Raw genomic sequence first — 14,387 nt, forward strand, 5'->3', positions numbered from 1 at the left:
TCAGGGTCCTGATTGCGCACAGACCGAAGGTGCTCAGCAAAGCGATCACCCAGTTTCCGATATAGAGGAGACCACATCTAACTCAACATATCTTCTATTCTTTTCTCCCTTTTGTGTTTATCGAGTCTCCCTTTAAATGCGGCTATGCGATCCACCGCAATTAGTCTATACAACAGCAAATTCCACATTCTAACCACTCTCTGGATAAAGAAGTTTCTCAGAAAATGTTCATTGGGTTTTGTTGACACTTAAATTGTTGAACTAATTGCATATATGGAATGCTGCCAGAAACTAACTCTGTTAGTTTCTTAATAGCATTGGTCCCCTACTTTTTCTCCTACTTCCCCTAACTCCTCTGAACCCATCTTGTGCACAAAATCCAACTCCTACCTCCTCTATTTCCAGTATTGACTATCCAGCTTCCATTTCTGGCTCTCATATTAGCTGATATTGTCAATGATTTCCTTTCCTCAAATACTGTTGCTCCACCCTTCTCTTTTGATATAATCACCCCTCTCCCAAAAAAGAAATCTTGCCATCTCCCCGTGTACACACCTCCACCTTCAGATATCATGCCCTAAGAGGGCATTGGCAAGCATGGACTTTCATTGGATTGGCCCATGATTGTGCTGGCAATATATTGAAGTGGTTTTCCATTGACATCTGTGTGGCTGACCAGGAACCTATTTACTCTTTCTGCCTGCCTTTAGGCATATAGGAAAGATTTACAGGTTGATAATTAACCTGTCTAGCTTTATAATGAACACACCTTCCGTGGCATTCAAGTCTAGAGTGGAACTTGAACACAAACCTTCAGGCCCAGAAGGTACACTACCCATCTTTCCTGTAATTCCATGTTTGAATCACTCCAATCAGGTTTCAGCTACATTGTCCAGACAGCTCTTAGCAATTTCACAAATGTCATCCTTCCTTCTCCTTTCCTTATGACCTGTCCTAGCTTACTCCACCACTGTCTTTTCTACAAGCTGCTGAAACTCTCATCCATGCCTTTGTTACCTCTGGACAACATTCTTCCGGTTGAAATTTTCATAAACTTGCAGTTTTCGAAAACTTGGCTCCTTGTGCCTTAACTCACACCAAGCCCTATTCATGCAGGTGTTCACTGACCTACCTGACCTCCCAGTTAGCAATGATTATTTTAATTTATAATTTCATTAATTAAATTCATAAAGGCTGGAGCTTTCTGGCCAGACGGACTGCAACTGGACCCAGACCTTCCGGTTAGTTGCCAATTCAACACAGCACCCTGCTCTCCTGTCCACATGTCCATCCTTGGCCTTTTACAATGTTCTAGTGAACCCCAACAAAAACTGGAGAAACAGCACCTCATCACCTGATTGGGCATTTTACACCCTTTTGGACTGAACACTGAGTTCAACAACTTCACGGCATGAATTCTCCTCCACCTTCACTACATTTCATTTATTTTATTTCATTTTGGTTCATCTTTTCATCTCATTCATCCATTTTTAACATCCTTCTTTCTCACTTCCATTTTTCCACTTCTCCATTCCAAATCTACCCCCAACCCCCCTCCCCAACTTTTCAGAGCAACTGCCTTAACCTTTGTTCTGCCATTCATACATTCGGATCACTTAATAGATACTTTTAGCACCTTTTTCAGCCTTTTTCACCCTCATTGACATTCCCTTTGTTCAATTACAGTATCCCCCCCACCCTCATAGTATAAATCTCTCCTGATTTTCTTTGTTTTTAGCTTTGACAAAGGATAATCCAGCTCTATTCTCTTTCCACAGATGCGGAGAGACCTGCTGAGACTTTTCAGCATTTTCTGTTTTTGTTTCCAATTCCAGCATCTGCAGTATTTTGCTTTTATTTTATTGAATTCAAATTCCATCATCTGCCGTGGTGGGATTCGAACCTGGATCCCAGAACATTAGCTGAGTTTCTGGGTTAATAGTCTAGCAATGCCACCAGGCTATCACCTCCCCGGTTTGGCCCATGTTTTTAAGAAATGCATTTATGATTTCAATCAAAGCTATCAACTAATAGCCAGTGATTCAAAGCCCCCTTTGTACTGGCTGAGTAAACCCTTCTAGCTGGAAGAAAAGTTTCATGGGGTGAATGTTGGTTGAAAAGCTCATCTTTAAAAGTGAATGAGTAGCTATAATTGGATCAAAAGGTTTCAGATTAGGCAGATTTTGATGGTCTTCTGACATTGTGGGGGAGGGCATCCTACAGAGAGTCGTGGAGATTATAGATTGAATCAAAAACAGAAAATGTTGGAAAATCTCAGCAGGTCTGACAGCATCTGTGGAGAGCGAATAGAGCCAACGTTTCGACTCTGGATGATCATCAGAGCTGGGAAAATTGGGGGTTCTGATGAAAGGCCATCCAAACTCGAAACATTGGCTCTATTCTCTCTCCACAGATGCTATCAAGCCTGCTGAGATTTTCCAGTATTTTCTGTTTTTGTTTCAGATTCCAGCATCCACAGTATTTTGCTTTTATCTTACAGATTGAATGACTGTTGAACAATGAGTGATGCTGCAGCACTTACCACATAATCATTATCACCAGCTTCATAACAATCTCATTGAGGATGTTGAAGAAATCTACCATCATCTTTGCTTTCTCCCCCATTTTCCCCATAGCGATACCAAAGGCAATGAAAAATCCAATCAGACCTGCAAGGGATAAAGCACAAGTATGGTGAGACTCTGAAAAATTGCCATCTCCAAATAAGCATAACTGGCTGCAAATAAATAACCCAACCAAACATCTGGACAACTGAGTTAGATATATAAACTGCAGCTCCAGACTAAAGCTGGGATTGAGGTTTCAGCACATTGTAAATGATCCACCCTGTTATACAAGGTGTTATGTAAAGGGCTTCTTAAATAAAGTTTGTATTAATTAGCCAATTATATAAATCACTCTTTCTCAAACCTCTCAATTTATAAACTGTCCATTATATTAACCACTCCATATGCAAACTCCCTGATATATAAATTACTCACTATATAAAACTACTCATGCAGATGCCACCCATTGAAATTAGTGAAAATTAAAACTGGACGGCCTCGCTAATGGAAAGTTCCTTTATCGGAGGACTCCCTAGTGGGAGACTCATAGAATCCCTACAATGCAGAAGGAGGTCATTCGGCCCATCAAGTCTGCACTGACAACAATCCGACCCAGGCTCTATTCCCGTAACCCCACATATTTACCCCGCTAGTCCCTCAAACCTACGCATCCTGAGTCACTAAAGGGCAACTTAGCATGGCCAATCAACCTGACCCGCACATCTTTGGACTGTGGGAGGAAACCCATGCAGACATGGGGAGAATGTGCAAACTCCACACAGTGACCCAAGCAGGGAATCAAACCCAGGTCCCCGGAGCTGTGAGGCAGCAGCGCTAACCATTGTGCCACCATGCCGCCCATCTAGTGGGAGATTCACTAATGGGGAAGTTTCTACTGGGGATGTTTCTAATGGGAGATTCTGTAGTGTGCAAGGGCAAGGTATCTCAAAAAATTGAGCAACAGGCGAAGCTAGCAGTTTCAAACCACTACTATGCAGTAGCAAGAGGAGTGTTATTTTCCACTAACAAGAATTTCTGTCTTCTTCATAATTGGGTATTGTGGAATTTGAATTTCATTGTTGGTGATGCCAGATGTATATGTGGCATGCCCCAATTACTGTCAAATGACACATCCCTTTGGCTGTTCGTGATAAGCAGTGTATTGGCCATATTCAATTAGTCTGCGCTTACAAAACTCAATATCTAATGTCGAATGTTAGACATGATTCCCTGAGTGGGCAGCACTAGATGAACAATCCCAAGTGTGCTAGGAATTACACCAACAACTAATTTAAGATTAGCAGTCAGTCTCGCAATGTGGCTCACTAACACATGAAAGAATCTACTATTCATGTCTGTAGGAGAATGAAACATCTCCAAGCATTGCATTATACAGGGCTTTGGTGAGACCACAATTGGAGTACTGTGCACAGTTTAAGTCCCCATGCCTAAGAAAGGATATACTTGCCTCAGAGGGGGTGCAATGAGAGTTCATGCAATTGATTCCTGGGATGAGAGAGTTGTTCAATGGAGGGAGAGATAGAGTAGAATGGATCTCTTTGGAGTTTGGAAGAATAAGGGATGATCTTATTGAAACATATCAGATAGTGAGAGGATTTAACAGGGTAGCTGGTGAAAAGCTGTTTCTCTTGAATGGAGAGTCCATCGTTAAGGGAGCATTAGCTCAGGATAAAAAGATCAAAATGAAGATAAGTTTCTTTATTCAGGAGAATGTGAATCTTTGGAATTCTCTATTTCAGAAGATTGTGAATGCTGAGATATTGGCCAAGAATTTCCTCCACCCCACTACCACACGGTGGGTTTTTCAGAGGCAGAAGTGGTTCACCATTGGCTGCCAGCAGGATTTTCCAGTCCTTCCAAAGTCCGTGGCCATTAACATTGCTTACTGGCAATACTGCTAGGTTACCCATTGTTGGGAGGTGGGCATGAGGTCACCTTCAGTGGAACCAGAAGATCCCACCTGTGGCAAGAGCTGGAAAATCCAAGCCATTTACTATTTTTATGGGTATCAAGGATTTGGGAATCAAGCAGGAAAATGGAGTTGAGATCTACCATGATCATATTCAATGGTGGTCCAGGCTCAAGCCACCATATGGTTCACCCCTTCTCCTAGTTCTTGTGTTCTATCTGCAGCAACACGATGTACACTGACTCTTAAAGAGAAAATTCACCTATAATTGAACTAATGATAGAAGAGAAAGAGCTAATGTTCCCACTTCTCTTGATTCTTGTTGCAGAGTGCAGGCTTGCAGCTGCTGCTCAGAGAACCATTAGGCATAGCCACGGCACTTAGACTTAGAACAGTACAGGCCCTTCAGCCCACGATGTTGTGCCGAGCTTTATCTGAAACTAAGATCAAGCTATCCCACTCCCTATCATCCTGGTGCCTATCCAATAACCGCTTAAATGTTCCTAAAGTGTCTGACTCCACTATCACTGTTATCGAGCAGGCAGTCCATTCCACACCCCAACCACTCTCTGAGTAAAGAACCTACCTCGGACATCCTTCCTATATCTCCCACCATGAACCCTATAGTTATGCCCCCTTGTAATAGCTCCATCCACCCGAGGAAATAGTCTTTGAACGTTCACTCTATCTATCCCCTTCATCATTTTATAAACCTCTATTAAGTCTCCCTTCAACCTCCTCCGCTCCAGAGAGAACAGCCCTAGCTCCCTCAACCTTTCCTCATAAGACCTACCCTCCAAACCAGGCAGCATCCTGGTAAATCTCCTTTGCACTCTTTCCAGCGCTTCCACATCCTTCTTATAGTGAGGTGACCAGAACTGCACACAATATTCCAAATGTGGTCTCACCAAGGTCCTGTACAGTTGCAGCATAACCCCACGGCTCTTAAACTCCAACCCCCTGTTAATAAAAGCTAACACACTATAGGCCTTCTTCACAGCCCTATCCACTTGAGTGGCAACCTTTAGAGATCTGTGGATATGGACCCCAAGATCTCTCTGTTCCTCCACAGTCTTCAGAACCCTACCTTTGACCCTGTAATCCACATTTAAATTAGTCCCACCAAAATGAATCACCTCACATTTATCAGGGTTCAACTACATCTGCCATTTTTCAGCCCAGCTTTGCATCCTATCTATGTCTCTTTGCAGTCTACAACAGCCCTCCACCTCATCCACTACTCCACCTCATCCACTACTCCACCAATCTTGGTGTCATCAGCAAATTTACTGATCCACCCTTCAGCCCCCTCCTCGAAGTCATTAATAAAAATCACAAAGAGCAGAGGACCAAGCACTGATCCCTGTGGCACTCCGCTAGCAACCTGCCTCCAGTCCGAAAATTTTCCATCCACCACCACCCTCTGTCTTCGATCAGATAGCCAGTTACCTATCTAATCGGCCAACTTTCCCTCTATCCCACACCTCCTCACTTTCATCATAAGCCGACCATGGGGGACCTTATCAAAGCCTTACTAAAATCCATGTATATGACATCAACTGCCCTACCTTCATCAACACACTTAGTTACCTCCTCAAAAAATTCTATCAAATTTGTGAGGCATGACTTGCCCTTCACAAATCCGTGCTGACTATCCCGGATTAATCCGCATCTTTCTAAATGGTCGTAAATCCCATCCCAAAGGACCTTTTCCATCAACTGACCAACCACCGAAGTAAGACTAACTGGGCTATAATTACCAGGGTCATTTCTATTCCCTTTCTTAAACAGAGGAACAACATTCGCCACTCTCCAGTTCTCTGGCACCATCCCCATGGACAGTGAGGACCCAAAGATCAAAGCCAAAGGCTCTGCAATCTCATCCCTTGCCTCCCAAAGAATCCCAGGATATATTTAATCAGACCCAGGGGACTTATCGACCATCAGTTTATTCAAAACTGCTAGTACATCCTCCCTCTGAACATCTACTTCCTCCAGCCTATTAGCCTGTAACACCTTCTCTTCCTCAAAAACATGGCCCCTCTCTTTGGTGAACACTGAAGAAAAGTATTCATTCATCACCTCTCCTATCTCTACTGACTCCATACACAAGTTCCCACTACTGTCCTTGACCGGCCCTAACCTCACCCTGGTCATTCTTTTATTCCTCACATAAGAGTAAAAAGCCTTGGGGTTTTCCTTGATCCGACCCGCCAAGGACTTCTCATGCTCCCTCCTAGCTCTCCTAAGCCCCTTTTTCAGCTCATTCCTTGCTAACTTGTCACCCTCAATCGAGCCATCTGAACCTTGTTTCCTCATCCCTACATAAGCTTCCCTCTTCCTTTTCACAAGACATTCCACCTCTTTTGTGAACCATGGTTCCCTCACTCGGCCATTTCCTCCCTGCCTGACAGGGGCATACCTATCAAGGACACAGAGTATTTGTTCCTTGAAAAAGTTCCACTTTTCATTAGTGCCTTTCCATGACAGTTTCTGTTCCCATCTTATGCCCCCTAATTCTTGCCTAATCGCATCATAATTACATCTCCCCCAATTATAAACCTTGCCCTGCCGTACGGCCCTATCCCTCTCCATTGCAATAACAAAAGACACCGAATTGTGGTCACTATCTCCAAAGTGCTCTCCCACAACCAAATCTAACACTTGGCCCGGTTCATTTCCCAGTCCCAAATCCAATGTGGCCCCACCTCTTGTCGGCCTATCCACATATTGTGTCAGGAAACCCTCCTGCACACACTGCACAAAAACCGCCCCATCTGCACTATTTGACCTACAAAGGTTCCAATCAATATTTGGAAAGTTAAAGTCCCCCATGACAACTACCCTGTGACCCTCACACCTATCCATAATCTGCTTAGCAATTTTTTCCTCCACATCTCTATTACTATTTGGGGACCTATAGTAAACTCCTAACAATGTGACCACTCTGTTCCTATTTCTAACTTCAACCCATATTACCTCAGTATGCAGATCCCCCCTGAAGTGCCTTTCCGCAGCCGTTAAACTATCCTTGATTAACAATGCTGCTCCTCCACCTCTTTTACCAGCTTCCCTACACTTACTGAAACATCTATACCCCAGAACGTCCAACAACCATTCCTGTCCTTGTTCTATCCATGTCTCCGTAATGGCCACAACATCGTAGTCCCAAGTACCAATCCACGCCCCAAGTTCATCTACCTTGTTCCGGATGCTCCTTGCATTGAAGTAGACACACTTCACCCCACCTTCCTGTCTACTGGTACCCACCCTTGACCTTGATACCTTCCCCAATACCTCACTACCCTCAACACTGACTTCCAGACTACAACTCCTTTACCCACCCCCCTGACAAATTAGTTTAAACCCCCCTGAAGAGCCATGGCAAATTTCCCTCCCAGGATATTGGTGCCCCTCTGGTTCAGGTGCACCCCCTCCTGTTTGTACAGGTCCCACCTTCCCCAGAATGTGTTCCAATTATCCACGCTGAAACCCTCCCTCCTACACCATCCCTGCAACCACATGTTTAACTGCACTCTCTCCCTGTTCCTCAACTCGCTATCATGTGGCACCGGCAACGTACCAGAGATCACCACATGTTTTGTCTTGGATCTCAGCTTCCGGCCCAGCTCCCTAAATTCCTGTTTTAAATCCCCGTCCCTTCTCTTACCTATGTCGTTGGTACCAATGTGTACCACGACTTGTGACTGTTCCCCCTCCCCCTTAAGAATCCGGAAAACACGGTCCAAGACGTCACGGATCCTGGCATCCGGTAGGCAACATACCATCCGTGAGTCTCTTTTGCTGCCACAGAACCTCCTATCTATCCCTCTAACTAACGAGTCCCCAATAACTATTGCCCTCCCGCTCTCCCCCTTACCCTCCCGAGCCACAGGGACGGACTCAGTGCTGGAGATCTGCTCACTGCAGCTCACCACTGGTATGTCGTCCCCCTCAACTGCATCCAAAGCGGAATACTTGTTGCTAAGGGGAGCGACCACAGGGGATCCCTGCACTGACTGCTTCCTCCCAGCCCCTCTCACTGTCACCTATCTATTTTCCTTTCCTGGAGTAACTATATCCATGAAGCTTCTGCCTATGGTCACCTCTGCCGCCCTAATGATCCTAAGTTCATCCAGCTCCAGCTCCAGTTCCCTAACACGGTTTTGGAGGAGCTGCAGATGGGTGCACTTCCCACAGGTGTAATCAGCAGGGACACTGACGGCGTCCCTCACCTCAAACATACTGCAAGAGGAACATTGCACTGCCTTCACACCCATCCCCTCTAGATACCTTGCCAATACCACTAGCAGATAGAGTTGCTCCAATGGAACAATGAGCTATTTCCCCCCCCCTTTTCCTCGGAATCCACACGGACTGAACTTAAGATTTGCAATTGAAGAGACAACAAAACGAATTAAACTTACCCTGCCTTACCCTTTCTGCCTAAGCCCAAGGCACTGTTCTATAATATTCCAGCATCAGGGCAAGACAGAAGCGATAGGAAAATTAAGCCACAAAATCTTATATTTTCCAGAGAACGTGGCGTAAACTGGCAGCAAAAATGGAGAACCACATTAATTTGTACTGCAGTTGAGTAAATCAATGTCTCTCCAGCCTTCCCATACACAAAGATACTTATTTATGTCTCATATTCTCCCTTTCCCACTCAGGAAGGTATTGCTATGTTTGTCACCGTGACTCAGTCCTCTCAGGATAGTACTTCCATGTATCTCTCAGTTACCCTCAGATACATGTATGTGTATTAATATTTCTAACAGAAGTTTCTCCCTCAGATATATGTGAGTGAGCAAGGCTAAAAAGGGGTGTAAGTATACTGCTGTCTCTTAATCTCTTTCCAGGAGATACATGACTCAGTGTTTGCAGGACAAAACCCGAATGATACTAAGAGGGAGAAGTGGAGGAAAGCACACAGAGGCCTGGACTCTACAGAACTGCAGGATAAGACAAATTTATTTTTCCTCAGCTATAACAGAGAAGGATGAACAGAGAAGGATGATCCTACCCAACACATTCATTCCATCCTTGAACTGCAACGTTTTTGTCACAGTGAAACTGGGTCCCTCTGACTCTGCCAGTGTTTCATTCACTACTTCCAGCACGAGCCCAGTGAGATTGTTGGAAATGCTTTTATCCTCAGGGGGATTCTCCACTTTCTTGGTAACCGTTTGTATCTGTTGGATGAGTATAACAGTTAGGTGGTGAAGCAAATGATTGTATTCCAGATCATATAACTGCCAGGATTAATGTTCAGGGGCCAGGTGTCTATTCAGCAAATCCTATTGGATTTACAAAGCTACAGAACATTGATATAATAAGTGGTGGCAGAGGAACAATGTCTGGCTAGCACCTTTCATTCCTCAGACAACCAACCATTTTGACTGCTAGAGTTGCACTGTACCATGGTCAGATTTGACATGTTCTCCTTCAGATCATTGGAACAGGAATAAACCATCCCAGCCTCTAGAGCTAGTTCTGCCATTCAATCAGGTAGTGGCTGATCTGTACCTCAACTTCATTTAACTTCCTTAGCTCCATAATCCTTGATAATGCTGTCCAACAAAAAGCTTAGTCTGAAAGCTCCAATTGATTCAGAAAGCAGGACCTTCCAGGGGAGAGGTTTTCAGATTCTTACTCCACTTTGTGTAACAAAGAGCTTTCGCACTTCCCTTATATTTCAAAGGAATATGTTGTTCTGAACTTCCCAGAAAAAATAGTTCCTCTGCATCCACCCTATCAAATCCCTTCATAATTTTTAAGAGCTCGAACAAATCACTCCTCAATCTTCTATACTCAAAGAATACAAAACCAAGTTTATGCAACTTTACCTCATAATAGTATCTCTGGTATCATTCTGCTACTGCTGTTTGTGTTAATTAACTTAATATTTTGTTAGCTGGACAGCTATAATCTGGACAGCAAACACTGAGTCATTGCAGTTTAACTGTCTGCACAGTTGTGTTAATTAACTTAATATTTTATTGTCTGGACATATCTAGAATACCAACTTCTTTAGGTTACAGAGTGGGTAAGTGTGAAGAGGCTTTCTACCAGGTCAACTCCAGGTATTGATTTTGGGGATAACTCATTTCCCAGCATGAAGTATAGTTTTCCCCCAGTTTAGTTGAAAGTGGGGATTCTGGGGCACATGGGTGTGGAAATCATGCTGCTTGATCCATGCCTGGTGCTCTGCGCTTGCTGATAGGAACTGTTAAAGATGGGGGAAGGACAATGTGCCTAGAGGATCCTTTTAAATCCTACATCATCCCAGGACATCAGCATCAAAAATAAAATCAAGTGGCTTTCTACTCTCCATCCCCCAGCTTCTCCTTTCCTCGCTCTGATATTATCTATTTGCCCCTTCCCTCACCAGATGCCCCCTGCCTTCACCTTCCCACTACCCAGGTTTCCATCTCCAAAGAACACTGAGCTGCTCCTTGTGACGCCCACCCCCCCAACCACTCCTTACCAGCCTGTTATGTGTAGCTGCATCAGTGACACGAGCTGTGCTCTGATTCAAATACATCACCCATTTTGATACCTGTTGAAAACAAGCTTGCACCAAATTTTCAGGGAAGAGATTTCGGATGAGATCCAGAAAGGCATCCAGGCTTGATACTTCATCATTCTTCTTCCCTTCTCCCAGCTGCTTCTTCAGTGCTGGATTCCCCGGATGAATCGCGAGCACCAGGATTACACCGAGCACTGCAGCAATGATGGTAGTAGACATGTAGTACACCATGGCTCTGGTTCCTAGGCGTCCACTGGCCTTGGCATCGAGTCCAGACAGGCCTTATCAATGTCAAAAAACATAATTTTGATACAACAGGTTAAAACTGTAGAGATGTTTATTTATACTGGGCAAAATTCCCAAATACCAATTTCTAGTATCTGGGATCATCAGCCAAACCAGAGATACAAAAATTAGAAAATCCTCAAGAGAACTTTTGATAGTTACCCTGAAATCTGTATTCACTGGTTACTGATCCTTGTAAGACCATAAGAAATAGGAACAGGAGTAGGCCACTCGGGCCCTCAAGCCTGCTCCATCATTTAATAGGATCATGGCTGATTCGACATTCCTTACATCCACTTTCCTGCCCTTTGCTCAAAATCCACGACTCCCTTACTGATCAAAAATCTGTCTACCTTAACCTTAAATATACACAAGGACTCTTTACACTTTATTGACCCTTTCCCCACCATCTTTAGTCTGACTGGCCTGCAGGTGCTGGATTTACCCATCTTCCTTTTTTTGAACACTAGTGTAACATTTGCAATTTTCCAGTCCTTTGTCACTGCTCACATATGCAAGGACCATCGGAAAATTGGTTCTGCCATCTTCATCCTTACTTCCTCAAAAACTTAAGTTGCATCCCAAATTAAAACTGAAAATGCTCAGCAGATCAAGCAGCATCTGTGCAGAGAGACGGTTAATGTTTCAGGTTGGAAGGGGAAAAATCCTAATCGGTTAGTAAAGATTTTTTAAACCATCAAGATACTGACAAAACTACCAGTATTTGGTTAAATGATTTTAAAACATACTTATAAGCTAACAAGAAAGCAGTTTACACACACATATGAAATGCATGATCATGATCATGATTTGAAAACAATTATGCTGATATTTTGAATGTATTTATAAGAATCATTGATCACTTTAACCAAAAGTCAGATTGCTGCAAAGCATCAAAGTAAAGGGCATTAGGACAGAGCCATATTCTAAAGGAATATTAAAACTTTGGGAATATGCAAGTTTTATCAACAGAAGTTTCTAATGGCAAGAACATTCAGAAACTTAATCAGACTTAATGAATAGGGCTTATTCACTGTCCAGGTAAAATGGATGCATGCCCAGACATGGAGTCATGTGTTAATCTGGTTTGGCAGTGACCTACAGGGGGAATTTATGGGAATGTTCATTTGAACTTTGTGGCTAGCATCTGAGGTTACTATGAAACAGAGGAAGTGGGGTTAGCCAAGACAGAAGTTAGCATCTGGATCCTAAGGACTAATGAAGTACCATTATGCCAGAGGGTAAGATGCGATTGGCTAAAGTATATGACAGGTATTATTGTTGATTTATGTATATTGAAGATAATTGATTTAAAGCGAATGAAAGGCAGGAGTAATTGATAAGAAAATCTATAATTGATCTGTTTTGAATTGTATACAAGAGAACTCATTGGAGAGATCTAGCTGTTCCATCTCGGGAGTTGCCCCGGCCCTTTGATGATTTCTCCTGGCAGCTGCTGGTCAAAATAAAGTTTACGTCTTTAAGCTAAGACACTGGCTTCTTGAGTCTTGCATTGTCTCAAATTTCTGAAGGTACCCGGCCACCTCAAAAACCCCACAACAGTGATCCAAACAGGAGAAAGTTGGCGATATTACAGGTGTTAAACAAGTACAGAGGGAGGGAAAGGATGGAGGCTAAAAGGACAGGTGATAGGATGGAGACATCAAATGACAAGAGGGATGCTGGTGCAAGTCAAATAGGGATAATAATAGGACAAGGATAAGAACAAAAATGTGTCAGGTGGTGAAATGGAAAAAGCCAAATCATTACCAAGTGATGTCCAAAAGAAAGTGGAAGTGTGGGCACGATTGAAATTGAACTCAGTGTTGAGTCCAGAAAGCTGTGGTCTAAATATCTAATGGAGCAACAATGCACAGTGGTTAGCACTGCTGCCTCACAGTGCCAGTGACCTGGGTTCAATTCCCGGCTCGGGTCACTGTCTGTGTGGACTTTGCACGTTCTCCCCATGTCTGCGTGGGTTTCCTCTGGATGCTCCAGTTTCCTCCCACAGTCCAAAGATGTGCATTGGCCATGCTAAATTCTCCCTCAGTGTACCAGAGCAGGTGCCAGGGTGTGGCATCTCGAAGATTTTCACAATAACTTTATTGCAGTGTTAATGTAAGCCTACTTGTGACACTAATAAATAAACTTTAAACAATGAAGTGTTGCTCCTCAAGTTTCAGTTGAGCTTCATTGGAACAGTGTAGGAGACTGAAGACAGAGAGGTCAAAGTGAGAGCAGAACAGAGAATTCAAATTCTAAGGCCTATCTCTTACCCTTGCCCCATAATTGAATGGGAAAATGTAGCCTATCAAACTGTATAACCAATGGAACGAGGTGCCTATTTTGCTTTGTGGGCTATGGTTAATTATCTCCCATTACCATCACCTTGCACAATCATTCCTTTTTCCATTTAAGCTCGCTTGCCTTTCCATTTTGTCGCAGACCTGTTACTTCATTCTTTTCCCCACTCCCCCCTTTTCCTTGTCTCTGTACCTGCTTAAAAGCTGTCACATCTCCAATTTTTTCCAGTTCTTTTAAAGGTCATCAACCTGAAACCTTAACCATGTCAATGTCTTTCCACAGATGCTGCTGAGTATTTCCAGTATTCTCTGTTTTTATTTCAGACTTCCAGCATCTGTGGCATCTTGCTTTTGCAATAAAATGCACGCTTATCTGGACCAAGTGACTTTTCTCTTTTGAGCATTGCCAGCCTTTCAAATATATTTTCCTTATCTATTTTTATCCAATCCAATTTATCTACTCCATCCTACTTTACTGTGATCAAATGAATTCAAATTCTTCACACAAGTTATTCAAAGTATGAGATGCGGCCCAGTGGTAGCCCTTTCTCCAGAGACTTCCGCACAGAATCTAGACTGGCACACCAGTGCAGGAGTATGGGAGGTGCCATCATTTGAATGAGACATTTAACCGAGATCCCTCAGGTGAACATAACAGATTCCATGGCACTGTTTGAAGAGGAGCCGGTTGCTCTCCTTAGTGTCCAAACCCATATTTGTCTTTCATCCAAATCACAAAAAAAGGTGGTCTGATTGTTATCACTTTGTTG

The 14,387-nt window shown here is 43.4% G+C and overlaps 1 protein-coding gene across 1 annotated transcript in view; it reads right to left on the reverse strand.

The window, feature by feature from the left end:
- LOC144499144 (excitatory amino acid transporter 2-like) overlaps positions 1-14,387 on the reverse strand; it is a 148,691-nt gene that overhangs the window by 26,688 nt on the left and 107,616 nt on the right. The window contains exons 4-6 of the mRNA XM_078221224.1: positions 11,060-11,310; positions 9,524-9,692; positions 2,543-2,669 (exon numbers count right to left, since the gene is read on the reverse strand). Coding sequence (XP_078077350.1) covers positions 2,543-2,669; positions 9,524-9,692; positions 11,060-11,310 — 547 coding nt within the window. The remainder of the gene's footprint in view (positions 1-2,542; positions 2,670-9,523; positions 9,693-11,059; positions 11,311-14,387) is intronic.

Source organism: Mustelus asterias, chromosome 9, assembly GCF_964213995.1.
Source record: "Mustelus asterias chromosome 9, sMusAst1.hap1.1, whole genome shotgun sequence".
In the NCBI taxonomy this organism is placed as follows: Eukaryota; Metazoa; Chordata; class Chondrichthyes; order Carcharhiniformes; family Triakidae; genus Mustelus; species Mustelus asterias.